Genomic DNA, 27368 nt, shown 5'->3' on the forward strand with positions numbered 1-27368 from the left:
GTTTACCATAGAGCAGAAACTGAACTGGACTCATCATACAAACAGGGATGAGGCAGCTAAGAGTCCTGCGGAGAGTACCTCAAATCCTGACTCCAAAATCCTGCCTACCACTCAAAAAGTACAAATCAAGAGTGCGATGGCATACACTCCACTGGTTTTGATGAGTGCAGCTCTAACAACACAAGAAATTTGACATCATCCAGGACAAACCAGCCCACTTGACTGCTTGTGCATGTGCGACTAGTTATTCCTACAACAGAGTTTACCATGTACAAGGTGCATTGTAGAAATTCACTAATTCCTTACACAGCATTTCCCATACCCATGACCACATTTACCTAGAAGGACAAGGGCAGCAGTTACATGCAGACACTACCAACTGCATGCTCCCCAACAGACCACTCAGAACCTTGACTTGTAAACATATCATTCTTCCTTCAGTGTTGCTGGAACTCCCTCCCTAAAAGCATTGTAGATCTACATGCAGCAAAGGCACTGCAGTGATTCACCACCACCTTTCTCAAGGACAACTAGGAATAGGCAATAAATACCAGCTTTGCCACTTTAATGTTTCATCCAAAAGTCAGCATTTCAAATAGTGCAAGATTCCCTTTTCCTGTTCAAACCAGAGTAGGACATGAACGATCAACCTTCTGATTCGGATGAGAAAGCTGATGCCAAAAGCAAACTACCTTATTTTTAAGCTTTCTTCAAAGTAATTTGCATGACATACCAAATTCATTGTGATAATTTCATCATAAGCTAAGGACGATTCTCCTGCTATCATTCCTGATCCTCGGAGATTTTCAACTCCCAGTCCCTCTTCTTTGCCGATGATATCTGTTATTTTGTACCTGTGAAAAATGAAAGGAATAAGGAAACCAATCCAACCTGAAGCAAGTCAAATCTAAATGTGGACCAGCACACCTTTTTTTTGGAAAGAGGACCCATTTATTTAACTCAAATAATGAAACAGCCCTGTGTGTATCATAAAAGGCTCTACTTTCTGCTGGCCTCAATATTTATCCTTACTCTGCTGAAGACTCAGTAACAGTTTCATTGACATCAGCATTTTCTAGTAAAACATCCAAGTGATCGTGCCTTATATAAGACAGTGAACAATGCAGGCTATTTATTCACAGATGTTGCCATAGCTAAATAGATTTCTATTACAGATACTTAAGAAAGCCAGAAAGGACAAAGTTCCATATTAAAATCTTTCTTCAGCCTTTGTTCAATTGGTAACACATATACTTTGTTGTTGAAAAGTAAAATTGGTACAATATTTCCCTCCCAATCAAATATCTACCAATGAAGTTTCCTATGGTATCTTTCATCGAACATACCGGGCAACAAGTTTCATCATTGCCAGAAAAGGTAACCGTCCCAAATACAATTTCTGGCCCCACGTACTACACAGCAGAGACTATGCAGAATCCTTCTCGAGATAAAGCAAACAGTCAACTGAGAATCATGGCTGAAATGTCACTACTGCACATAATATTTACATAGTCTCAAAGAAATAAAAGTAAGTCCACATAAACAGTTTACATAGGAGCTACAGCCAAGAGACAGGCCACTTGGCCAAAGATATCTGTAGTAGAGATTATGCTTTTCACAAGTTGCTTCACATCCTCCCACTCTACTCAACTTCATCCCAACATCATACTCTAATTTTCCTTTCTCCTCATGGAATTTTGAAGCTTTCCTTAAAACTATGTATGCCATTCATCTTAATTTCGCCATATGCTAATTAGCTCCACATTTTAACTAATCTTTAGTTAAAATAAGTTTCTGCTCAATTCACTAGTGAATGTCTGACGTTTTTCATCTCTAATTTTAGATATCTCAAAAATAGAAGCTTTTTGTCAGATCTACCTTTTTAAAATGACATATATACACACAATCATAGTTTGAAGGTCTCTAATTAAGTCAGTACTCAGTCTCCTCTCTCCTTTAAAAACAGCCCCAGAAATACAGAGGTTTCCCAATCCTTAGAATCTTGCTGTGGTGGTATCATCCATTTAAATTTGCTTGGCACCTGCACCAGTACCTTTTTGTAACAGAGACCAGAACTGTACAAGTAACTTGAAAAATATGAGTTATGCAGCCATATACTTTGACACAAATATATTTATTTCAGCGAGTCATTTTGAGGGATACAGACACAAAATGCAGCGGCAAACCTTGCAAATTTATTTTTTAATACCAGCTCAAGTATTGCATAAGAATTCCAGATGTTTATTGGCAAAGTGTGGCTTTCTGGATGGAGGTGAAAACATATCTGTTATTCTAGTGTTGGGGAAGGTGATGACATAGTGGATTGTTAATCCAGGGACCCAGTTAATGTTCTGGGGACATGGGTTTGAATACTGCTATGGCAGATAGTAGAATCTGAATTCAATAAAAATCTGAAATTAAGAGCCTGACAATAAGCATGAATCCACTGATTGTCAGAAAAGCCCATCTGGTTTGTTGATGTCCTTTCGAGGAGAAAACTGCTGTCCTTACCTGGTTCAGCCTACATGTGACTCCAGACCCACAGAAATGTGGTTGACTCTTAACTGCCCAATGGGCAATTAGGGATGGGCAATAAATGACCAGGGTCACCCACTTCCCGTGAATGAATAAAAACTTCTGGCATTTAATCTGCGTTATAACTAAATTCACCTCCATAAGCTGTACTTATTTCAAAGGAATGGCAACGGTTCTTCCCGATAAGTGAGATGACCCATGCAATCAGTATTCCTGCCTTGGTCAGGCAGTCCTCAGGATTAAACAAGAGTTTTTATTGCTATACTGCAACGTGCACTAGTTATGTTTAGCCCAATTGTACAAAGGAATTCTGGGAAGCAGCACAACACAACTAACACGTGTTCACTCACACACACCTTCAATTCAGAGTTACACAACTCCAGATTCTCTCACCAGACAGGGTCTACATTTAGGGAGGCAACTTCTAAATTGTACTGAATGGATTTCAATTATTTAACTTGAGGGAAAAAAAAATCACAAACCCACAAACTGTATCTGAAGACTACATATGATGTATACTACATACCTTGACTCCCCTTCATCTTCAACGTGTTCACAGTGCACTGAATTTAGTGCACTGACTTTTTTATAGTCCTGAGGTGTGAGGTAGAGGTACTTGTAACCCTGCAAATGTACAGGACCATGAGTGCAACTGAACAAGCCAACAAAACGTTCTAATTCAGCAAAAACATTTCCAACCTGGACAATTTAAGGCAGAGTAGCCTCAAGTTGCAAAGCTGCTCCTTCAGAAAACTGACAGACTAGAAGATGTAGGTGCAGAAGTAGGCCATTCTGCCCACTGAATCTGCTTGCAATTCAGTGAGGTTTTTTATTTCAATAACATTGTTCATAAATTATAAAAAGCTTTCAAACAGACAGCAGGCAATAGGGAAAGCATGCTGACTGTAGGCTTGTTTTTCCAAGGGAATGGAGTATAAAAAGAGGTAAATCTTGGTAAAACTATACAAGACACTAATTAGATAACACATAGATGGTGTACAGATTTGGTTCCTTTATCTAAGGAAAGATAATGTCGTCATTATCCTTGGCATGGAGAGTTCTTTTTATGAGGAGAGATTGAGTAGATTCAGTCTGCATTCATGGACGTTAGAAAAGAAGACTATGGTGAGATGTGTAAGATTCTTAGAGGTTTGACAAGATAGATACTTGTTTCCCCTTGAGGTAGAGTCTAAGATCAGACAGAATAATCCCAGAGTAAAGCGTCGCCCATTTAAGACATAGACGAAGAGGAATTTATTCATCAGAGGATGAGTTTGTGGAATTCTTTCCAGTAGAGGCTGGGTCATTAAGTATATCCAATGCTGAGATAGACAGATTTTTAATCAGTGAGGGAATCATGCGTTATGGGGAAAAAGCAGGAAATTGGAATTCAGCTAATGAAGTTAGCCATGATCTCAGTGAATGGTGGAGCAGACATTGGCCAAATGGTCTACCTCTGCTCCTACATCTCATGGTCTTATTAAATGACCATGGACTGATTCTTCTGGCATCTGTTGAAGGGGATGGAGTAACTTGCCTGAAACTTGAATTGCCTTATAAGAGAGAGGACAAGATTTATTTATTGGATGCTCGGATGCAGTTACTTTTTAAAAAATCTTTAACATATCTTTATGTTTGAAACTGAAAACTTGTGTTACAATACTGGAATTCATCTTGGCATCCTTTTTAAAAAAAATTCATTCAAGGGATGAGGGCATCGCTGGCCAGGTAGGCATGCATTGCCCATCAACCCGATTGCTGTGGGTTTGGAGTCACATGTAGACCAGACCAGGTAGGGATGGCAGATTCCTTCCCTAAAGGGGATTAAGCAAACCCGATGGGCTTCTCCTGACAATTGATTAATGGTCATCATTTAGACTTTGTTTTTTTAAATTTAATTCAAATTCAACCTGGGTCCCCAAAACATTACCTGGATACCACTAGGCCATTGCCTCCCCATGCTTCATTAATTATTCCCAATTCTGTTATAGTATTGATTCTGTATAGCACTAAAATGCCAGGGTTTGGCCCATTACTTTCTTTAAAGTTAGAGCCATTTCTCATTCTCATGTCAGCCACGTATACGGCTTCCATAATATAAAATCATAGAAAACTATTTGCTCTAGACGTCTATTCAGAATGTAGTAGGAAGCAACTGTTCAAGCTGATTTCACATGAGGCCTTTACAATGAACAGAACGATGACTTTCAGTCCAGGCCATATTCAAACCCAGGTAACATTGATATAAAAACTAGAACCAAAATTAAAACCTTATGAAATTTAACTGCCGTTGACCCATTATTACCAGGAAATTTTTAAATTCAGCAAATATTAATCACAGTAAGTCACTCATCATTGTTTTCATCCTAGTCTTTGCAGGGTCAGTAATTTAACACTTGGGTTTTGAATGACATAGAAACATTTGGTCAGTTCCACAGGTTCTACTTAAGCAGCCACGTGAATGGAAAGGTCACATTAATGCAAAGGCAAGATAAACAGTTTGACATAGATGATGGGGAACAATTTTGATTTTCAGTTTGTGAAAGGGTCACTGAACCTGAAACATTAACTGATTTCTCTTCACAGATTCTGCCAGACCTGCTGAGCCTTTCCAGCAACAGTTTCTGTTTCCGATTTCCAGCATCTGCAGTTCTTTCAGTTTTTAATTTTGATTTTAGACCTGATTGAATCTTTAAAGCAACTTCACTGAGTTCCACAGGGGTTTTTTTTAAGAAAATTAGTCAGATATTCAGAGACTCTTTTAAAAAAGACAGCAGCAGTAAACACAGAGCAGGGCAACGCATAAAACTACAAATAAATCACTGTCAGTATTGTGGATTTAATTTACAAGGATTCAATTTATTCAGGCTCATAGGAAATTAAGTGATTTGGAGACCGTGATTAAGGTGAGATAACTGAAAACAGTAATTTCCCCATAATTATCCATTCTGAGCCAATGTTTACCTTATATGGATCAGCAGGATCTTCCCAGGCTACATGGAACATGTGTCGAATTTCTTCTGCCAATCCAATCCTTGCTCCACTGTTTGCTGCTATGTAAATTCGTGGGATGCCTTTAGATCTGGCAAGTTCTGAGGCTCTCAGGAACAACAGATCCTCCTGGGGTCCAAACGACCCAATCTTGTGAGTGATGTCATTGCTTATGACAATGATGTCACGGCCATCCAGACAATCTGGTGACTTGAGGTGCATCTTCCAGGCCACCATACCAATCTGCAAAAACACAACCACCCGAAGAAGTGAGGCTGGCAGGAGGGAATACTGAATATTATGAAAACAAATAACATTTGTACTTAATGCATCACCACATTTACAGAATAAATTGTTTTGTGTGGTTAGGTGAGCAAATCATGGCAGGAAGATTCCCCAAAGAGTAAAGTTGATAAATGACCAGTTACTAACTTTCTGGTAGGGTTAGTTGTCGACATTGAGAGAGAAATGGTAACTGATATGCAAGGAAAATTCTCAGCTATTTAAGCAGTGGCATACAATCTTGTACATATATCTTATTAGACGAATGGAATGTCAATTTGCATCTCATCTAATAATTGGCAAACTTCCATCACTTTTGCACTGAAGTGTCCTTCTGGTGCTGGATTTCTGAAGGATGTCTAAACATACAATCTCCTGACTCTAATACATAACTGCAACCATTTGAGCAGATTTGGATTTTTTTTGTTGTCCCAGCACGCTTTCAAAAAGATCCCTAAAATTAAAGCTACGAATTACAATTACATTTTGATATTGAAACTAAAATAAAACACTTGCAAAAATATGATATTACAAGTATCAAGTCAAGTATCTTTTTTAAAAATAAAGACTTTTGAGATGATCTATGTGTCAAATAGAGGAAATAGCATGCTCCTGAGGGAGATCTGTGAGAATCAGAAGAAAAACTCTAAGCACAAGAATCACTTTAGATTAGATTAGAATAGATTCCCTACAGTGTGGAAACAGGCCCTTCAGCCCAACAAGTCCACACCGACCCTCCGAAGAGTAACCCACCCAGACCCATTTCCTTCTGACTAATGCACCTAGCACTATGGGCAATTTAGCATGGCCAATTCGCCTAACCTGCACATCCTTGGACTGTGGGAAGAAACCGGAGCACCCGGAGGAAACCCACGTAGACATGGGGACAACGTGCAAACTCCACACAGACCACTTTGATGGGGTGCAAGAAATAAAATGATTCTTTCACTCAAATAAACAATGCCTAATGTATCAGCAAAAGGCCACTTACATCAGGAAACTTCATTTTAGAGGGAAGTAGAGGCTCATGTTAAAAAGAAAGTAAATTTTTGTTCCAGTCAACTGAAGAGGTTGACGACAGAGGAGTTGTTCACCACTCGTTTCCTAGTTGTTTCATGGAATTGAACTGGAGTCAACCATCCTGCCTAGTTTAACACTGTCGACCAGGTTATCCTCTTCTACATCCTTTGTTATCTAACTTGGTGGAACTGGCCTGGTTCTGTTCTTACCTAGCAAGTCTTAGCTAGAAAATCATCTGCAATGTTTTCTCCTCAGACTCTATGTCTTGGGTTCCCCAATTGAGGTTGATAGATCTTTGTTAACCAAAGGTATTTAGAGAAATATAGCGAGAGAATTTGATCATAGATCAGCCACAATTGCACTGAACCGCATCAAGGGTAGCTTACTTCTGACTCTTTATCCCAAAGTCTTGTTCACATATCAACTCCTTATTTTGGCTCCCACAACAATTCTATGTTAAAAACCATCATCACAATTTTCAAATCCCGCCATGGCCTTCAGCCCTGCTATTTCTATAACATCCTCCAGACCTATAAGGCTTTAGGTTCTTTAGGCTCCTCAAATTTTGACGGTTTGTGTGTTCTGTTATTGTAGTCACTCCATCCTTCTTATTAATTGTTAGGATGTAGCATTGGTGGGAAGGCCATTCATTATCTATATCTAATTGCACATGGGAAATTGCCAAGTTGCTGCAATGCTTCTTATTGATGGCACACACACATTGTAACTACTGTGCACCAGTGATGGCGAATGTGCAAGGTAGTAGATAGCATGTCAATCAAGCCGACTGCTTTGCAGTGTGGAGCTTCTTGAAAATAAGTGGAATTCATTGAAGCAATTGAGGAGTATTCCACTGCATTCTTGATTTGGCAATTTTGCTTTAATCTACCTTGATCTAAGTCTGGAACTATCTTACTTACTGTGTACAGTTCTGATCACCACATTACCAAAAGGATGTAGATGCTTTAGACAGGGTGCAGAGGAGGTTCATCAGGACATTGTCTAGTATGGAGGGCACTAGCTATGAAGAGAGGTTGAATAGATTAGGATTATTTTCATTTGAAAGACGGAGGTTGAGGGGGGACATGACTGAAGTCTACAAAAATGATGAGAGCTACAGACAGGGTGAAGAGCAAGAAGCTTTCCCCCAGAGTGGGAGACTCAATTACTTGGGGTCATGAGTTCAAAGTCAGAGGAGAAACGTTCAAGGGAGATATGCATGGAAGGTTCTTTACGCAGAGGGTGGTGGGTGCCTGGAATGCATTGCCAGTGGAGAGGTTGGAAGCAGGCACAATAGCATCACTTAAGATGCATCTGGACAGATACAAGAATGGGTAGGGAGCAAAGGGATACAGACCATTAGAGGATAGGCGAGAGGTTTAGATAGAGGATCTAGATCAGCGTAGACTTGGAGGGCCAAAGGGCCTGTTCGTGTGCTGTAATTTTCTTTGTTCTTTCAATATCCCCCTTTCCCTTTGCGATGCACCTTGAAGCCTGCCAATTTGAGCATACTTTTGACCTTTGCTCTGAAGACTTGGAAATGCTAAAGCTGACAGTTCAAAACAAAATACCTCATATACAATCAATAAGACAGTTTGATCCAAAAGGAGCAACTTTATAACGTAGAGGCCTACAGAAATAGAAATTAGAAATAATTGAGAAGGAAGGACAGCTAACAAGATGTGTGGATAGTGCTTGTTTTTCAAGATTGTTGCAGTAGTTCCTTTGCAGTTTGCAACTCTATACTGAAAAAATAAAACTGCAGGCAATTCAACCTTAAGTGGGATGATGTGCCACCTAGAGGAACAATAAGAAATAGCAATTGAAAATATATGGACATTTAAAGGCCCAGCCAGATATTTAGTGTCTGTGAAGCAGTTAAGATTGTATTCGCATGATGGGACAATGCAGAATCCCAAGCACAGTTGACTTCATAGGAATGCTTTAAGAAACCGAATTTGGAGGCTTCCAACTCAGTGAAGATTAACAGTTATGAGCAGATTTTTAATCCTCTAACTTCTCCCAGAGAACTATTAAATTGAAGTCGCACTCACCACGGACACCCGTTAACTACAGCCTCCGGACCCTTAAAACACCCTTTCCCCACCAAACATGCTGGACCAGATATCCAATCCCACCATCATTCTGAGCCCCCCAGACCTAACATCCCCCAGAGTGCCGGTATGACCCCTACATCTCACCAACCTAACCATCTGCCTCACCTTCCTCCCATCTGTTGAATCTGTTAGTACCTGACCTTCCCTAAGCACTCACTCATTTACCTGGTATCCTGCCACCCTAGTCATCCAACTTTACAAATTCCTACTCATGCCACGGAACCAACAATCCCAAGCACTCAATTATTGGACACCCTAATCACCTGATGCACCAGACATTCCATCTGGCATCCTATCAACTTGGTGCCTTATTGACCTTATCCACCTGGCAAACTATCCACATCACTAAGCTAGTGCAATACCCATCACACCCACCACACCTCTCACCTACCTGAAGAACCATCCATTTACCTGACATGCCTGTTCCTTCACAACAGCTGACAAAGTAGCTGATTGCGCTGTGGAACGTTTGAATCTCAGAACACAGCACATGAGAGACATGATTTCTATGAAGATAGTCTTACCTACTGGATGTATGGGTTCCTTTGCAAGTTCACAACAGGAGGCCCCTGTTCAGGAACCTTCCCTGCAGAAGACCTCTAACGCAAGTGGGTAATTTTTAATCCAATCAGGGTCTGAAAGAGGGCCAAATATTTAAACTGTTTCCTAATTTAATTCAATGGGACTTATCCTTGCTTATAGGTAGCTTTTCAGCAATAATTACTCTCTAGTAAATCTAACAAAAGTCTTTAAGGTCCAGACGTAATATGGTAAAGTGTAAATCAGCAGCCTTGTTTGCTTTGAGGCTTCTTCATTTTAGGAACTCATGAATGTTATCTAGTGTCAAACCTTCAAAAGGCAATTTTATCGGAGGTAATGGAAAACAAATTGACAAAACGATCAAGTATCAACTGTTACTATTGCATAGACTGTATCCACTCGGGGATTCCCAACCTTCATGGGGGCCCATGCAGTTGTAGAGTCCCAAAATCACCACAGTCTTGACATTATCCCTCTGTCTCCGTAGCCAATTCCCCCAATCATCTATTCCTGATGCATCAACCTTTGTTTGGTTCCCTTCTTGAGATTCTTACACGTTGATGCAACTACAACATGCCAACTTCTGTGAACAGCCACAATTTATTTCAGCAAGTATAAGCTTTTGGAGGGTCACTTAACACTCTTTGCGATGCTTGCGAAGTGTGTCAAGCGAGGCTCCCAAACAAGGGAACCGTCGTCCCTTCAAACAGGGTTTTACATCAGTCAGTCATGCACGTAAGACACAACCTCCTGCCACTCCCCCTCAGTCACATGCCACCCAAAAACAATATAAAGCGATTAGGTTATTCCTTAAAACAGTGCGCGACTGGATCATTTCTTAAAACAACAGCTTTTACAGAGTATGATTAGATTCTCACATCCTGCCTGCAAGACAGAAAAATGCACCACCCCAGGCAAACCAATTTCTTACACGTCAGCAGACAAATTAACCCTTTAACGTTTCACATTCATCCCATAAATGGCCGTTATATCTTCAGTCACCTTGAGGTACCACATGTTATTTAATACATTCAAAAAGCAAATCTCCTTGAAAGAAACTGGATGTGATTCAGAACCAATTGATGCTACCAGCCCCATTCCAGCCTCGGGGACGGTCTGTGTGGAGTTTGCACATTTTCCCAGTGTCTGCGTGGGTTTCCTCCAGGTGCTCCAGTTTCCTCCCACAGTGCAAAAAGATGTGCAGGTTAGGTGAATTGGCCATGCTAAATTGCTCATAGTGTCCAGGGATGTGTAGGTTAGGTGCAGCAGTCATTGGAATGTAGGGTTGTAGGGTAGGGAAATGGGTCTGGCTGGGATACGTTTTGTGTAGACTGGTTGGGCCAAATGGCCTGTTTCCACACTGTAGGGATTCTATGGAATTCTATTGTGAATCTCAATCTTTCTGACTCACTCTACCAGAATTCTATTAGAAACAGGCTGAAATAATTCCAGCCTGTATTTGCATGAGGTCAAAATATCCAATATAATACAAGCAGTTTAAAATCAAAGGGCCTCTCCCCACTTTGTATGCACCAGCTGAGCATTTCCTGAGAAAGCAGAGAGAAATCAGTTCTGCAGTGTTTCATCATTCTACAATCAAAACAGTAATTACAAGTAGTAGAGGCTATGCTTTCCAAAGTTCCCACCTCACCCACCCACAAAGACCAATAATAAAAACGAATAGACAAGACCAAAATTTGAAATAAAAAAATGCTGGAAACATTCAGGTCTGGAAGCATTTATGGAGAAAGAGAATTACTTCTCTACCCCCCCCACCCAGGGTGACAACCGTGCATCTCTTCACTTCTTAAAAGTGTGTCCCTCGTTTCCCTCACCCCAGGGATGCTACCAGACCTAATGAGTAAATTAGGTATTTTCTGTTTTTATTTCACTGTGAAACCATACCTCCTTGCATGCTAACATATAGCATAATTGTAAAGGGTTTTCCAAGTACCCACACACAAACTATGCAACTTAACACAGATTGCACAATGCAATCTACTCCAGTTTTAACATCAGGCATAAACCAAGCCAAGTATTAAAACTTCAAGAGTCAAAAACTTCTTTTGTGATGAGAAATAGGAATACCCATCTTTTTCTGTAATTAAAGGCTCACTGAAAATGCACAGCTTTAGCATACTCAATTTGTCAGAAACCAATTTTGTTAGTGGATCATTGATTAAAGAGAACAACATATCAGATTGTTTTCTCCGCTACAAGTTGGATTTCAGGATTTTCAGCGTTGTTTGTTAATTCAATGGGAATGTTTATGCTACTGACCACTGAACCATTGTTGATGGAGTCCTTCTCTCAATTGCTTAACTGCGAATTGGCCAATTTTCACAGTTACTTAAGTTAGTGTTGATGCGGAACCGAAAACAACTGTATTTCATACCGATGCAAAACCAGTCATTTAAACTTTTTTCTACAGCTGAGAAAATTGGAATCAGATAACCTGTCCATTTTGCACCTCATTTTGTTTTACTTTCCATTGACCTCAACTCCATCAGGTTCTACCAGCAGATAGCTGGGTTGATGAAAATCAACATTAGGCAATTGGTATAAATAACCAAAGTATACGGAATATAACTTAGAATTGTATTCTACTTTCTATAAATAGAATTACATATAATTTACAACACATTGCTTTGGTCCAACCAATAAGGTTTATCCTCTGTGCAAACAGTAATTCCATGTGCCTACTGTGTTCTATGTGCAACTTTCCAAACATGTTTAATTTTGGCCCAGACTTTCTTCAACATCAGTTAAGTCATTCATTAACACGAAGTGATATACAAATTTCCTTGGAATAACTGACATTTTCTTGGTGAAGCCATGTTGTGACTTAAAACATAGAAACTGCTTAAATTTGTGGGACCTCCACACCTCGAAACATGTATATGGCAATATATACTTTCAAAAGTACTTTACACACTTCGAGCAACAACAAAACCACTGCCCTATGGCAAGATAAACAGCTGGCAAATGGCTTTACAAAGAATTTACATGAAAATACTTGATACAGTTTCTCTCTCCCCGCATCAGTCCAGAGTGACACCTTCAAGGCCACTTAAACACCAGCTGTGCCCTTTGGTTACCGCAATAGGACACTAGGAGAACCAGCACAATCAGCTTTTTGTTTTAAATGCAGACATCCAGGTCCATCTTCAAGAGCTACAAAGATAGGCAGCTCGTAGTTCTGGTCCTTTCTTTCAGTAAGCCAGACATATCAATTGTGTCAGTTGACATTGGCTCCCAGGTCATTATCATGCAACATTGATCAAGAGTGCAGCAAGACATGAGAACACTTCACAAAGGCAGGCAAGCGTAGGATGTCACCACACTTTCCCATTCTTGCCTAATCACCAACACATACTTCACTCTCTTAAGACAGCACTGTCAAACAGCTACCTTCACTCTTAACATCCTAGAACACCCCACACACAACTCTCATTCTACCTTTTCTACCACAATTGGCAATAATATTTTGAAGCAAACTTCTACCTCTCTAGGTGTACAATTAAATAAAGCAATATTTGCTGTGAAATATGCTGAATATTTGTCTCATGGTTTGTTATGTATGAATATTATGAGTCAGGAATAAACTATTCAAGAGGTTCAGCTTTCTGCAGAAAGTTGAGGATTCAGACAAGGTGTTGCCAGGATCCTAAGAGACTGAAATGCTGCCAATGAATTGGATCAATAATTCTGCAGAAACTGTCCTCTGATGTCCCTTGCAACAACGAGCATAGACATGAAAAGGAGATTCTCAATAGTATGTCTTCTTTTCATAAATGTCAGTAACGTCTTTGTTGTCACATGCGTGCCATTATAGCAGGCTACATCCTGGGGAATCCAGTAATCCCAGAGAAATCTGCTGCCAGGGGCTGATGTCAAAGTGACTTAATTTGAGTGGTCTATGAAATTGGGGTCTGTTACCTACCAGATGCACAATCTGACAGTTAAAGTTGCACAGATCGCAGTGACAGCCCAAATGGACAAGGAGCTATTAAAACAAAGTGAGATTGCCTGCACTTTAATTGCCACAGAGAAATTGTGGCAGTGAAGCCCGTCTGTAAATCTTTATGATGAAGTAGGCAGAGGTGTGTAACGGATCCTTGGAGGCCCAACCATCAGATGTTAAGGTCCTTGGAGAGGACACAACATGCCCACGAAGTCCCAACAGTGACATGGACATTGCTGTACCATTATCAGATCAATCTTCGAGTGATTTTCAGCACAAATAAGAGTACAATGTCAAAGATGAGCACAGAAGTCCAATTATAATCACATTCCGAATTCACCACTGCAGTTACTAGCTTTCTCACAGCTTTGCTCTTTGAAAATCAACATAATCCACCTCAGTTACTGAATTTGAATTACAACTTACAAGTTTCAACTTCATTTGATATTATTTTACTATCCCTCCAATTTTACCGTTGTCTATATATTTGGATTCATTTCTAGTTCTATATACAAATCACTATATAATGTTGCACACAGTTAACAGAAGGAGATCCAGAAAATTTTATTAAGGGGCAAAGCAACCCATTTTCAAGATGTCTCTAATTTTGTTTTTGTTTCCTTCCATCTATCAAGTTTTTATATGCAGTGACTAACTGTGTCAAATACAAACCCAGGCCAAAGTAAAATTGACCATGGCATTGTTCATTACAAATTGTTGTTAATCATCTTTGCAAAGCAGAAGTAATCACTGGTGACCTTTAAAGTTTTGCCTTGAAAATGCACCTATTAATAATGATTGACAGGTTTTGTTTAAATTTTGAATCAGACACGTGAACTGATTGGTTAGGACACTGCCCTATAATGAGCCAACCTCTACCCAACCAGAGTCTACTTGTCAACTAAAGAGCATGCTCCTCTCATGCAATTTATGTCAATTTAATTTTTAATTAGTATTCTTGCAAATTGTCCTGATGAGTGCAAGGCAACAGGCTTTCTCAAAATGTGTTTTTTCAGCAATACACAAATTATGCACAACCAAATGAAAAATTTTTTTTTTTACAGTGGGGGCGAGGAAAAGAGAAAAAAACTACCCAAGTTAGTTTTCCAATCTGTGAAAAGTCGCCTAGATAGTTAAGCTGTCTCCTAAATGTTGTCAGCAAACAAGAACAAAGAGGACAATCTATTATAATAGATTTACTGACAGGAATAAAAACAGAGCAGTGGAGGCTGGGTCACTGAGCATATTCAAGACCGAATTAGACAGACTTTTTTTGTTCAGCAAGGGGGTTTCCTCTATGAGGACCGATTTGAGTGAAAGGGTCCACGTTCTACAGAGTTTAAAAGATTTAGAGGTAATCTCATTGAAACATATAAAAATTTTAGAGGGCTTGACAGCTAAAATGCAGGAAGGGCTTTTTCCCTTCGATGTAGAGTACAGAACGAGGGAGAATATTCTCAGAGTAAAGAATTGCTACTTAGGACTGATGTAAGGAGAAATTCCATCATTCATGAAGTTTTCTGAATCCTTGAAATTCTCTACTTCAGAAATCCATAAATGCTCAGTCCAATAAGTACTATCAAGACTGAAATCAGTACATTTTGTGAACATAAAGCATTCAAATACGGTGACTAGAGTTGATATAAACATTGAGCCATAATCTTGAATTGGCTTGATCTACTCTGCTCCCATCCATAATGGCTCAATTCTGTACTGACACTTTACAGTCTCTGCAGGCAGAGCAAAACCTTGTTGAATTTCACTTGTGCTCTCAGGAGCTTATGCAGTATAGCAACATTGGATTAGACAAGTTTTATTTCCACCATTGCATGTTACGTTGGATTCCTTCCATTTGTGCTAGATGACAGACACGCAAAGCTTCCAGACCTTACATGTTAGCTCCATCAACTGTATTTGAAAATCTGGAACAAAGAAAAAAATTCTGCAAATCTCAGGAATCCTGCCATTGCCACCTTCAAAAAAGGAGACAAAATGGATTATGGGAGCTACCAAGTTATGTCCCCACTTTCCATCACTGGGAGGATCATTGCCTGAATCCTCACTAGGCACCTTCACCCAGTCTCGGAGGAAATCCTTCCTGAAAACCACTGCAGCTTTTGATGAAATTATGGATCTATGGACACTATTTTCTCTGCTCCAAGAAAAATGCAGGAAGAACACCAACCATTCTACTTGGCCTTCATGAATCTGATCAAGGCTTTTAGCTCAATCAGGAAGTGCTACCGAAGACCATGTCAAAGGCCAGCTGTCCATGTGAAATTCTCAACGTCCTCTATCTCTTCCACGACAAGAAATTGGTGAAGGTGTTCACTGATGGGTAATATGACAGAATCTTTTGAGGTCAAGCAGGGATATGCCATTACCCTTTCCTTCACATTCACCACCATTATTCATCTTGTCAAGAACAAGCTTTCCAGAGGTGTGGACATAATCTACAGAATTGACTGAAAGTTTGGCAACTGCATATTCTGTTAGGATCCTTCCAATTAAGCCACACAACAGACATGAAGCAAATCTGTTGGAAATGAAGTAGTTTCACATGTTGAACTTTTGCTGATGGCTTAAAAGCCCAATTCAAAGACATGATTCGGAGATGCCGGTGTTGGACTGGGGTGTACAAAGTTAAAAATCACACAACACCAGGTTATAGTCCAACAGGTTTAACTGGAAGCACACTAGCTTTCGGAGCGACGCTCCTTCATCAGGTGATTGATGAAGAGCGTCGCTCCGAAAGCTAGTGTGCTTCCAATTAAACCTGTTGGACTATAACCTGGTGTTGTATGATTTTTAAATTCAAAGACAGGCAGCTTCTGTCACAAGTTCTATACCTGAAATGGCTAACAAATGCCATTGTTTGTTGTTGTCTTCTATGTTGGCACTCCTAGTGACATACCATTCATTTACTTAATAAACTCCAATTAGGAAAAAAAATTACATCCAAACATATTTAAGAAAGCAGTCTTAAAACAACCTTCCCCATGGATCACTTAGCAGATTCGTTGCACTGACCAGAAATGTTTCATTTCAAATCCTGATCTTTGCTGATTGCAGGTTCAGGGAGAAAGACTGATCCTGGATGAGACTGCTTCTTTTGACTATCTTCTTGTAGCCACGGCTGGAAATAGCCCATGTTCTGGACATTTGGTGAACATGGGATTGAGATCAACTTTCTCAGATTTTGAAATATATCGCCATGTTTTCAGGTGTCACCAGGTCAAAATATGGGAATTCTCTCCCTAGCAGCGTTATGACACTACCTACATTACCTGGACCACAGCTGTTAAAGAAAGCAGCTTACCACCAACTTTTTAAGGGCAACCATGGATGGACAGCAAGCACTGGCTCAGACAGCAATGTCCACATCCCACAAGGGAATTTTAAAAAGTGCGATGCCTCCTATGGAAAAACGACCATCAGACACTCAGCCTCAAAGATGAAGAAAGCCATAATAATAAGGCACTGTGAACTGCCAGTGTAGTCCTCCAACAGGAGTTGATATGAAATTGTTCACTTTGGGAGTAAATACAGATGACCAGTACACTATTGAAATGAGAGATTACAGAACCCAGTTCCTGGTAGATGAATCATAGAAAGTTGGCATGCAGGTACAGCACAAGATTAGGAAAGCAAATGGAATATTGTCGTTTATTGCAAGGGCATTGTAGCACAGAAGTAGAGAAGTTTTACTGCAGCAGTACAGTTTTGATGACATTATATCTGGAGCATGGTGTACAGTTTTCATCATCTTATTTGAATAAAAGCTCTAATTCCATTCCGAGCAATTCAGAAAAGGCTTACTTGGCTCATTCCTGGATCAAAGGGTGATCTTATAAAGAAAGTTTGAACGCATCCTCTGTAATTTCAAAGAATGAAACATAAGACCTTACTGAAACATAAGGATGAGGTGGATACTTAAAGAATATTTTCTCTTGTGAGGGGAGGCTCAAGCAAAGGGGACATTGTCTTAAAATGGGAGACCTCTTATTTTTGAATTGTTGAGGAGGATCTTTTCCTCAGAGGGTCATTAGAATGTGGAATTATCTTACTCAAAATGCTATGGAAGTTGGGTCTTTAAATTAACTCAAGGCCGAGTCAAATGTTTGATAGACAAGGGAGTCAGGGTCTTGGAGTACAGATATGAAAGTGGAGATGAGACCACAACTGGATGAGCCATGACCTTACTGAGTGGAGGAGCAGTCTCAAAAGGTCAATGGCTTTTTCTCATTCCTAAATTTAATGTTCCTTTGAAATAGCCAGTGCTTGCTGATATTACACCTCTGACATGGTCAATAATTTCTAATGAGAAGTAAAACATGGTTTTTGAGTCAGTGATTCCACCTTTTTCACCATTGAATGCATTTCTAAAGTCCCCCAGACTACAGTCAATTATGAATCTTTGTCAAAGATGTGCTCCTTTGCTTTATTATATTACATAAACCCATTGTGTGGAATGCTACTTTGATGCAGTGGAGAGGAGTAAGTGCTCCATTGATCGTGAGAACAATGCAGTCAGCAGTTCTCAACTCCTGGCAGGATCATCCATGATAGTAAGGTCGAGGGAAGGATTCAGAAAAAGTACAATCCAAAACTAGTCCTCAGTGTCAATCCAGGCAGAAGTTATTTGTGTGATATCAATGGCTGAAATAGCAGATGAAGGCTGCAAAATAAAGAGATCCCTAGTAACCGAGGTTTCCTTCCTACTGGAACTGGATCTACTTTCTGTCGAGGACTGTGTGCCTGTTGTGCAACAGCATTCCCATATTAAAAAGGTGTCTAGCTAAAAGAATTCAACCCCAATGTTGACACACACAGCATAAGCCTTGTGGCAAGAAGTGACAGTGACAGAAGTGAGAGATCAGGAAGCTTTGGACCAGCATGTAGGTGGTGGAGTCTGACTCAGTCATTTCACTCTTGGAAAAGGAATAACAGATTTCAGCAGCTTTCTTCACAACTGAGCAGGCCTGATCTTCAGGATGCATTGTGCTCACCCTGCACAGGCAAGAAACTACAAAAGGTGCCTAAAAATTGGTCTGCTCGGTCATCAACCTGGCTGGAAAACCGCATCCAGCAGACTGATCTACCTGCAGTCTGAAAACCAAAGTCAAACTCAATCTCAGAGGCTGGAATGCATGAACCCTCATGGCTAAGAGCAAAATCATCATGTGGAACGAAAAAAACTGCCCTTGTTGTCCAGGAACTCAGACACTTCAAATACTGGATATAAGTTTGCTCGCTGAGCTGGAAGGTTTGCTTTCAGACATTTCGTCACCATACTAAGTAACATCATCAGTTAGCCTCCAGTGAAGCACTGGTGGTATGGCCCGCTTTTTATTTGTGTGTTTAGGTTTCCTTGCGTTGGTTAGGACATTTCATGTAGTGATGTAATTTCCTGTTCTTTTTCTCAGGAGGTGGTAGATGGGATCCAAGTCAATGTGTTTGTTGATAGAGTTCCGGTTGGAGTGCCATGCTTCTAGGAATTCGCGGGCATGTCTCTGTTTGTCTTGTCCTGGGATGGACATGTTGCCCCAGTCGAAGTGGTGTCCTTCCTCGTCTGTATGTAAAGATATTCATGTATCCCGGTGGCTAGTTTTCTGCCAGTTTGTCCAATGTAGTGTTTGTTACAGTTCTTGCCAGGCATTCTGTAAATGACCTTCCAAAATTCCTAGAAGAATGGCACTCCAAACGGAACTCTATCAACAAACACATTGACTTGGATTCCATCTACTGCCCCTGGAGAAAAAAACCATGAAATAACATCAGCACAGGAAATGACATCACCACCCCAAAGAAACTCAAACTTATAAATAAAAAGCGTGCCATACCACCAAGTGCTTCATCTGAGGCTCACTGACAATGTTACCTAGTCTGCTGACAAAACATCTGAAAACGCACCTTCCAGCTCAGCATGCAAACGTACATCCAGGACATCAACCTGAACTACAAATCTTCTCAAATCTCGCTGACTGCAACACTCACATTGCTTCCCTGCAGGAGCCCGAACAGAGGTGAAGAGTAGCTGAGGAAAGAAGATGGTGGTTATACCTTCTTCTGGAGAGGAACACTCAAGGATCAACACAAGATGCATGGAATTATATTTGCCAAGAACAAACTTGTGAACTGACTCTTGAAGCTCCCTGTTGGCAGCAACAATCACTATACAACCTGCCAAGATCCTGCAAGTAATAGCCATGAATGCCTATTCTCCGATACTTGATGCCAAAGAAGGCTTCTACAACACTTTGGACACCATACTCACCAAAGTCCCAAAGAAATTAAAATCATCCTTCTTGGAGACTTCAAAGCTAGGGTTGGAAATATCTCCCACCTCTGAAAAGGAGTCAATGGAAAGGAAGAAATGTGAAACTGCAACTCCAATGCAATTCTCCTGCTCACCCAATATGTATACCACAGCTGGTCACCACCTTAAAGACAAGTTCAAGATTCTTCGATGCACCCATGAGCAAAGCATTAAGCACAAGATCGACAACATCATCATTTGATACTGACATCAAACAGATGTCTTCATGAAAACAGCAATGGTCAGTGCAGACAACTCCTGGACAAATCACCAGCTCATCCGTTCCTTTATAATGAATCAAAAGACACCAGAAGATGAAGAAATAATTCAGGAAAATGCTCAAAGCTGAGCAGCTTCAAGAGCCCAGCAGATTAGTGACCTTCCAACAATGTCTTCACTAAAATCATTTTAATGGAGTAGAGAAAATCTGAAAACAACTGAAGATAGCAATCATTTCATGCTGTGAAGAAACCATCATATGCGAGCCCAGGAAACATCAAGACTATTTTGACAAGAATATCATCATCAACAAGAAGAAAGCTCTCTTGGAAAAATGATATTAATGAGTCAAAGAGGAGATCTGATCAAACAGCAACGGTGGAGTTACAAAGTAGGACGAGGGAAATCACGAACTAATGATGGACTGAAGGCCAAGGAGCTGAAACTCTGCGCACAACATCTCCCTACGGTCAATCACCCAGTCTCTGAGGAAATCCTATGTTTCTAAAGCCAGTGTGGATTCTGACCAAATTGTGGAACTATAGATATGATTTTCTCTGCTTGGCAACGCCAAGAAAAATGCCAGAACAGCAGCCTACAAAGTTTTCATTAACCTGACCAAGACCTCTGACTCAGTCAATCAGGAAGCACTACAAAAGACCCTGTCAAAGGCCACTTGTCCAGTGAAATTCATCAACATTCTCCATTTCGTCCATGACAAGATGTTGGTAAAGGTCCTGACTGACAGTAATACGACTAAGTTCTTCAAGGTCAAGCTGGGATGCATCTTTGTGCCCACCTTTTCCTCTATCTTTATTGCCACCATTCTTCTTCTCGTCAAGATCAGGCTTCCTTGTTGTGTGGACTTAATCTACAGAACAGATAGAAACTTTTGCAACTTCAACTGGTCGAAATCCAAGGATAAAGTGACACCAACTTCTCATGGAATTTCCGTATGCAGATGACAGGATCAGAATCGTCAAGCCTTGCTTTATACCTTTGCAGAGGCATACTGAAGAACTAGTCTCAGCCTCAAGCTCAAGATTAATCAATCCATCCTTCCATTAAAATCAACTGAGAAGCCCTCCCAAACGTGGAACTTTTCCTCTACTTGGGCTACTACTTCTTATCTAAAAGGTGATATTGATACAGAGACCCAACTCCATATCCTATTTGTGAGCACCATCTTTAGGCCTAAGGATGACCGTGACATCCTTGCTGAAACCAAGATCCTTGCGTATAAGGCAGTCATCCTTTGAACTCTTATTTTTGGCTCCGAAATCTGGATCTCACATAAACATCACCTCAAGGTTCAATCAATGCTGTTTGAAAAGGATTCACTGCCTTAGCTGGAAGAACAGGCAGACTGACATCAGCATTCTTGAAGCAGCCAATAATACCAGCAAGGTCTATGGCCATCCAAAATCAACTCTGCTGGGCCAGCTACCTGCTTAGAATGCCTGAATTCTAACTGCGACAGCAAATCATCTTCGCCCAGCTCAAGGAAGGCATTTATACAAGGAGTACAATGGAAGTGTTTCAAAGACTCATTGAAGGCTACCCCCAAGAAATGTAACATAGATGTCAATGCACGGGAGACCTGCCTTCAGAAGAAACCATTTTGTAGGAAGCTCCTATACGAAGGGACACAATTCTTTGAGAATAGAGCTGTTGACAAAGGGAAGTACAGAAAAGAAACCGGAGAAAGGAATGCCAGAGATGTCAAGGCCTAGGATCAAATCCACTTCCTGGAAACACCTGTTAAATGTGTGGTCAGAGATGTAGCACCAGGATTAGTTTCATTAGCAAGACAAGGACCCACAGAACCCAAGATGAGTGACAAGGACAACCATACAGGTCAGTGAGTGGCTGCTGACGGCGATCCCCATAAAAACTTTGAAAAAAGTTTAACTGCATTTTCAGTGGAACTCTAGGTTCATCAATTATCTGCTGGGATATTCTCACTGGCGCAATAAAGTGAATTTCAATTTTTATGGAATGTCTAATTTCTCCATTTAAAAAATAATTTTAGAAACTTTTGTGGGAGCTCAGCTTCAACTTTGATTGTACATGAGTGTGTCAATTATTTATTTCACACTCTTAAAATTTCAGTTGGAAGTCATAAATTCAACACATTTTATTTCCTGTTTTTTGTTGTCTGACAGGCTACTTGATATAACTAATCTTATTTGTTGATTTCACTAGACAATAGACAATAGATGCAGGAGTAGGCCATTCAGCCCTTCAAGCCTGCACCGCCATTCAATATGAGCATGGCTGATCATTCCCAATCAGTATCCTGTTCCAGCTTTATCTCCATAACCCTTGACTCCACTATCTTTAAGAGCTCTATCCAATTCTTTCTTAAATGAATCCAGAGACTGGGCCTCCACTGCCCTCTGGGGCAGAGCATTCCACACAGCCACCACTCTCTGGGTGAAGTAGTTTCTCCTCATCTCTGTCCTAAATGGTCTACCCCGTATTTTTAAGTTGTGTCCTCTGGTTCGGCACTCCCCCATCAGCGGAAATATGTTTCCTCCTGCCAGAGTGTCCAATCCTTTCATAATCCTATACGTTTCAATCAGATCCCCTCTCAGTCTTCTAAACTCAAGGGTATACAAGCCCAGTCGCTTCAGTCTTTCCGTGTAAGGCAATCCTGCCATTCCAGGAATTGACCTCGTGAACCTACGCTGCACTCCCTCAATAGCCAGAATGTCTTTCCTCAAATTTGGAGACCAGAACTGTTCACAGTACTCCAGGTGTGGTCTCACCAGGGCCCTGTACAGCTGCAGAAGCACCTCTTTGCTTCTATACTCAATTCCTCTTGTTATGAAGGCCAGCATGCTATTAGCCTTCTTCATGACCTGCTGTGCCTGCATGTTTACCTTCATTGACTGGTGGACAAGAACACCCAGATCTCTCTGAACAGCCCCTTTACCTAATTTGATACCATTGAGGTAGTAATCTGCCTTCCTGTTCTTGCCACCAAAGTGGATAACCAGACATTTATCCACATTAAACTGCATCTGCCATGCATCTGCCCACTCACCTAACTTGTCCAGGTCACCCTGTAATCTCCTAACATCCTCATCACATTTCACCCTACCACCCAGCTTTGTATCATCAGCAAATTTGCTAATGTTATTGCTGATACCATCTTCTATATCATTTACATATATTGTAAAAAGCTGCGGTCCCAGCACGGATCCCTGCGGTATCCCACTGGTCACTGCCTGGCATTCCGAAATGGAGTCGTTAATCACTACCCTTTGTTTCCTATTAGCCAACCAATTCTCTATCCAATCTAGTACTTTGCCCCCAATACCGTGCGCCCTAATTTTACTCACTAACCTCTTGTGTGGGACTTTATCAAAAGCTTTCTGAAAGTCCAGGTACACTACATCCATTGGATCTCCCTCGTCCATGTTACATCCTCAAAAAATTCAAGAAGATTAGTCAAGCATGATTTCCCCTTCATAAATCCATGCTGACTCTGTCCTATCCTGTTACTATTATCCAGATGTGCCGTAATTTCATCCTTTATAATAGACTCCAGCATCTTTCCCACCACTGAGGTCAGACTAACTGGTCTATAATTTCCTGCTTTCTCCCGCCCACCCTTCTTAAAAAGTGGCACAACATTAGCCACTTTTACACCTGGACACCATTAGACACCTGGAATCCCTTGGTGCCAGATTCAAAGCAAGTTGGGAAAGGGAAATCAATGTCATAGAGGTCATTGCAGACAATTTTCTTAGTGGTCATTGGCAACCACACCGATTCACCACTGACTATGAAATCCAGACTAACATTTTAAAAAAGAGGTAGCAAGCAAGCAGTGATCGACCATTACCATTTGATGGCAAACAGAATTTCCCAAATAAAGCCTTTTACGTTGAACAAATGTGTTTCTACTGGAATCTTAGTTCAGTTGGCAGTTTTGAGTCTATATAAGGATGGAAAATCAAGTGTATAAGAATCCTTCTGTATCCTGTAAGTGTAAATCATCAAGGATTAGAAAACACTATATCGGATAGCCAGTAAAGGCTTAACAAGTTACAATGGAATCTTTTCAAATCATACAGGAATTAGTTTGTTTTGTATCTTACAAAAGAATTTCTGCAGAAGAACATGAAAGGTGTGCATCTCTTCTTAACCTGCCAGTATGCCAGAATTATTAAGTTCAACCTCTGAAAAAATTGTTTTAGTGACTGAAATTAACTTTGTAGTTTTTTTTGAGTCAAAAAGAAAACAGCAATAATTATTCTAAATTATTGTTAAGCAACAAGTTAGCTTTATCTATTGCCAAGATAAAGAATCTCCCAAGTTATCTCACTTGTTGTGACAAAATAAAATCTTATCAAATCTAAAACTACTGTGTCAGCAGCTTCATGATCCATCACAAGATAAAAGGTTACCTTGCTATAGAAAGGATATTACTGAATTGTAGCAGGTGCAGAAAAGATTTACAAGGGTGTTACCAGAACTGGAGGGTTTGAGTTATAAGGAGAGGCTGGGACTTCTTTCACCGGAGGTTGAAAGGTGACCTTAAAGAGGTTTATAAAATCATGAGGGGCATAGATAAGGTCAATAGCAAAATTCTTTTCCTAGGGTAGGGGAGTTCAAAACTAGGGGGCTGATTTTTAAGATGAGGGGAGAAAGATTTAAAAGAGACCAAAGGGTAAACAAAACACCCCTCAGGTGAAAATGTATGTGGAATGAACTACCAGAGGAAGTGGAAGATGCAGGAACAGTTACAAAATTTAAAAGGCATTTGGACAGTACATGAATATGAAAGGTTTAGAGGGATATGGGCCGAAACACAGGAAAATGGGACTAGTGTATTTTGGGAAACTTGATCTACACACAAGAGCTGGACTGAAGGGCCCATTTCGGTGCTGTATGACTATTACTCTGACTCTATAAAACGTAAGTTACCATGCTACTAAATGCATGGTGTGATCGCTTAACTGATGAGGAAGCTCCTTTCATAACATTGCTGCTAAAATGGTCAAGCAGAGAAAACTAACTATTTTCTCCCTCTTTCTGAAGATTTTGGATCATGTCAGGATGCAGTTCTCTGGACACTGACTTTCCTTTCCCAAGTGGGTCCTCTTTACATGAGTATACATATCATAACAAAGGTCAATTATATGGTATACTTTCAGCAGCATTCCCTTTCTACCAACTGATCTCCACTAAAGGCCACCAAATCTGGTACAAAGAGGTATGTCAGCCTGCCTTATTAAGTTCTAAACTCAACAGTATGCTTATCAAATTGATCAAAGTGCTCCCAATAAGTTTTGTAATGATCATTTTCATTGAAAAACTTAGATATTTTAATATCTGTATTGAAATAGATTTTAAAAAAGAACCCCAGGTGTTAGAACTCCAAAACAAAAATTGCTGGAGAAACTCGGCAGGGCTAGCAGCATCTCTGGAATGAAAGCAGAGTTAACATCTCGGGATCCAGTGACCTTTCTTCAGTTCTGAGTTCTTCTTAAGTTCGGAAGGGTCACTTGACCTAAACATTAACTCTGCTTTCACTCCACAGATGCTGCCAGACTTGCCGAGTTTCTCCAGCAATCTTTGTTTTTGTTTCAGATTTCTAGCATCCGCAGTTCATTGTCTTTGTTTTTGGTTCTTTTGCTCCAAGAATGCATTTTGTAGCAAATAAACTATATTTTTAAATCAGACCCAATTTTACGTAAAGATCTAATTCTAATGTTACTCATTCACTGAACAAATACAAATTGCAAGAAGTTATTTTATCCAGGTGATCTAGCTCTGCAACATATTAATTAAAAGGCTGGATGGTACAATGGAAATAACAATGAAGCTATCCGTGTTCCTCTTAAATCAGACTTCACTTACGGGATAGTTGCCCACTGAAACATGAGGAAAAAGTTAGGGCTTGTTCATTCTAGTGGAAGTAAATTTTTAATTATTGTACTGACAAAGAACTTGTTGGCATTACTTTTGATTTAATGAAGGGTTTAAAAAAATTTAAAAGTATGATCCTCTATATTTTCATTCTGCTTTATCTCTCAATGCTTTTCTTTCTTCTTTTCTCACCTTATGTGCCTGAATACAATGAATTAAGTATACAAACTAACAATTCTTCATTCAGTTCTTTAATGATTCTCTAATCTGATTAATTAAAGAGGTATACAGTGGCTTGCCTTGCTCATATAGGTCCCAAATCCCTCCACTGGGTGCTGTCTTGTTTCGGTCCTAATTAACAGCAAGTTCCAATTCAAAAACCCATAGTAAATCTATGGACAACTGCAAGAGTAAATGTTATGAATGACTGGCCACGAAGAGCAAATCTAACCTATTGTTGTTTTCAAAGTACAGCGCCACAGGGAGTTCAAAAATGAATTTGAGATTCTCTCAGGACAAGGTCTTGATCTCAAGAGGGTTGTCATTGAGAAAAAGGGGAAAGTAAATGAATTAATAATTCAAATATTAATAAATCAATCCAAACAGCACAGTTCTCTTTGACCTTCCTGTGATCAGGCATTCAGAGGCTAAGTGAGCAAATTAATTGTGGCAGGCATAATTAGGATTGGACAAATATGCAGGATGTATGATTATGGAAGGCAACATAGTCAAGCACAATCTCAATTTTAGCCTGCATCAAACATTTCGAAAGGCAGAAATGGAAATCTTACTGATAGCCCTTTCCTAAACTGGACAATTAAACTAATTTCAATTTCTTCCTATTAATCGGGTTTAACTAATGTGATATTGACTTTGTTTGATCCTGAAGCCTTTCTAATTTTGGTGGTTCAATTCCATGCACACCAACCAAATGTTAACTGGTAGATCAGATCAGCTTGACCCAGAAGTAGCATCCTCAGATGATCATAGATTTTAGCCCCACTTCAGGATTTAAGCCTATGACCTATGCCAACATTTTACTGCAGTACAGAGTGAGTACTGTACTGCAACGGATAGTGTCATACGGATGAGAATGGAAAAGATTGCACAGCATTATTTGAGAAAGAAAAGGGAGTTCTGCTCACGTCTTGACCAACATTTCCCTCTTTTAAAAACAAAATCTCTTATCAGTGTTACACTGACAATCATGGATACAAACAATGGCAGTACATGATTGTATTTAATTCAATGTGAAGCCCTTACTTAAGGAAACATGCTCATTTGAAATATTGACTAAAGGGACTCCTCATTCCACTTGCCCCGTAAATAGTGATTTACCTGACAATTCTCATATATGTTGAAATTGTATCATTGTCACAAATAATGAATGAATTTACACATTTGATTTCAATAGAACCCATTTGAAATAAGCAGGTTAATACATTATTAAAGAGCAAAAGAATTTCAGATGAACGCTTTGTAATTAACATCAAGAATA

At 40.0% G+C, this 27368-nt stretch overlaps 1 protein-coding gene across 1 annotated transcript in view; it reads right to left on the bottom strand.

The window, feature by feature from the left end:
• acaca (acetyl-CoA carboxylase alpha) overlaps positions 1-27368 on the bottom strand; it is a 271808-nt gene that overhangs the window by 98964 nt on the left and 145476 nt on the right. Inside the window, exons 41-43 of the mRNA XM_072589677.1 lie at positions 5500-5769; positions 3062-3159; positions 734-854 (exon numbers count right to left, since the gene is read on the bottom strand). Coding sequence (XP_072445778.1) covers positions 734-854; positions 3062-3159; positions 5500-5769 — 489 coding nt within the window. The remainder of the gene's footprint in view (positions 1-733; positions 855-3061; positions 3160-5499; positions 5770-27368) is intronic.

This window comes from Chiloscyllium punctatum, chromosome 19 (assembly GCF_047496795.1).
Source record: "Chiloscyllium punctatum isolate Juve2018m chromosome 19, sChiPun1.3, whole genome shotgun sequence".
Taxonomy (NCBI): domain Eukaryota; kingdom Metazoa; phylum Chordata; class Chondrichthyes; order Orectolobiformes; family Hemiscylliidae; genus Chiloscyllium; species Chiloscyllium punctatum.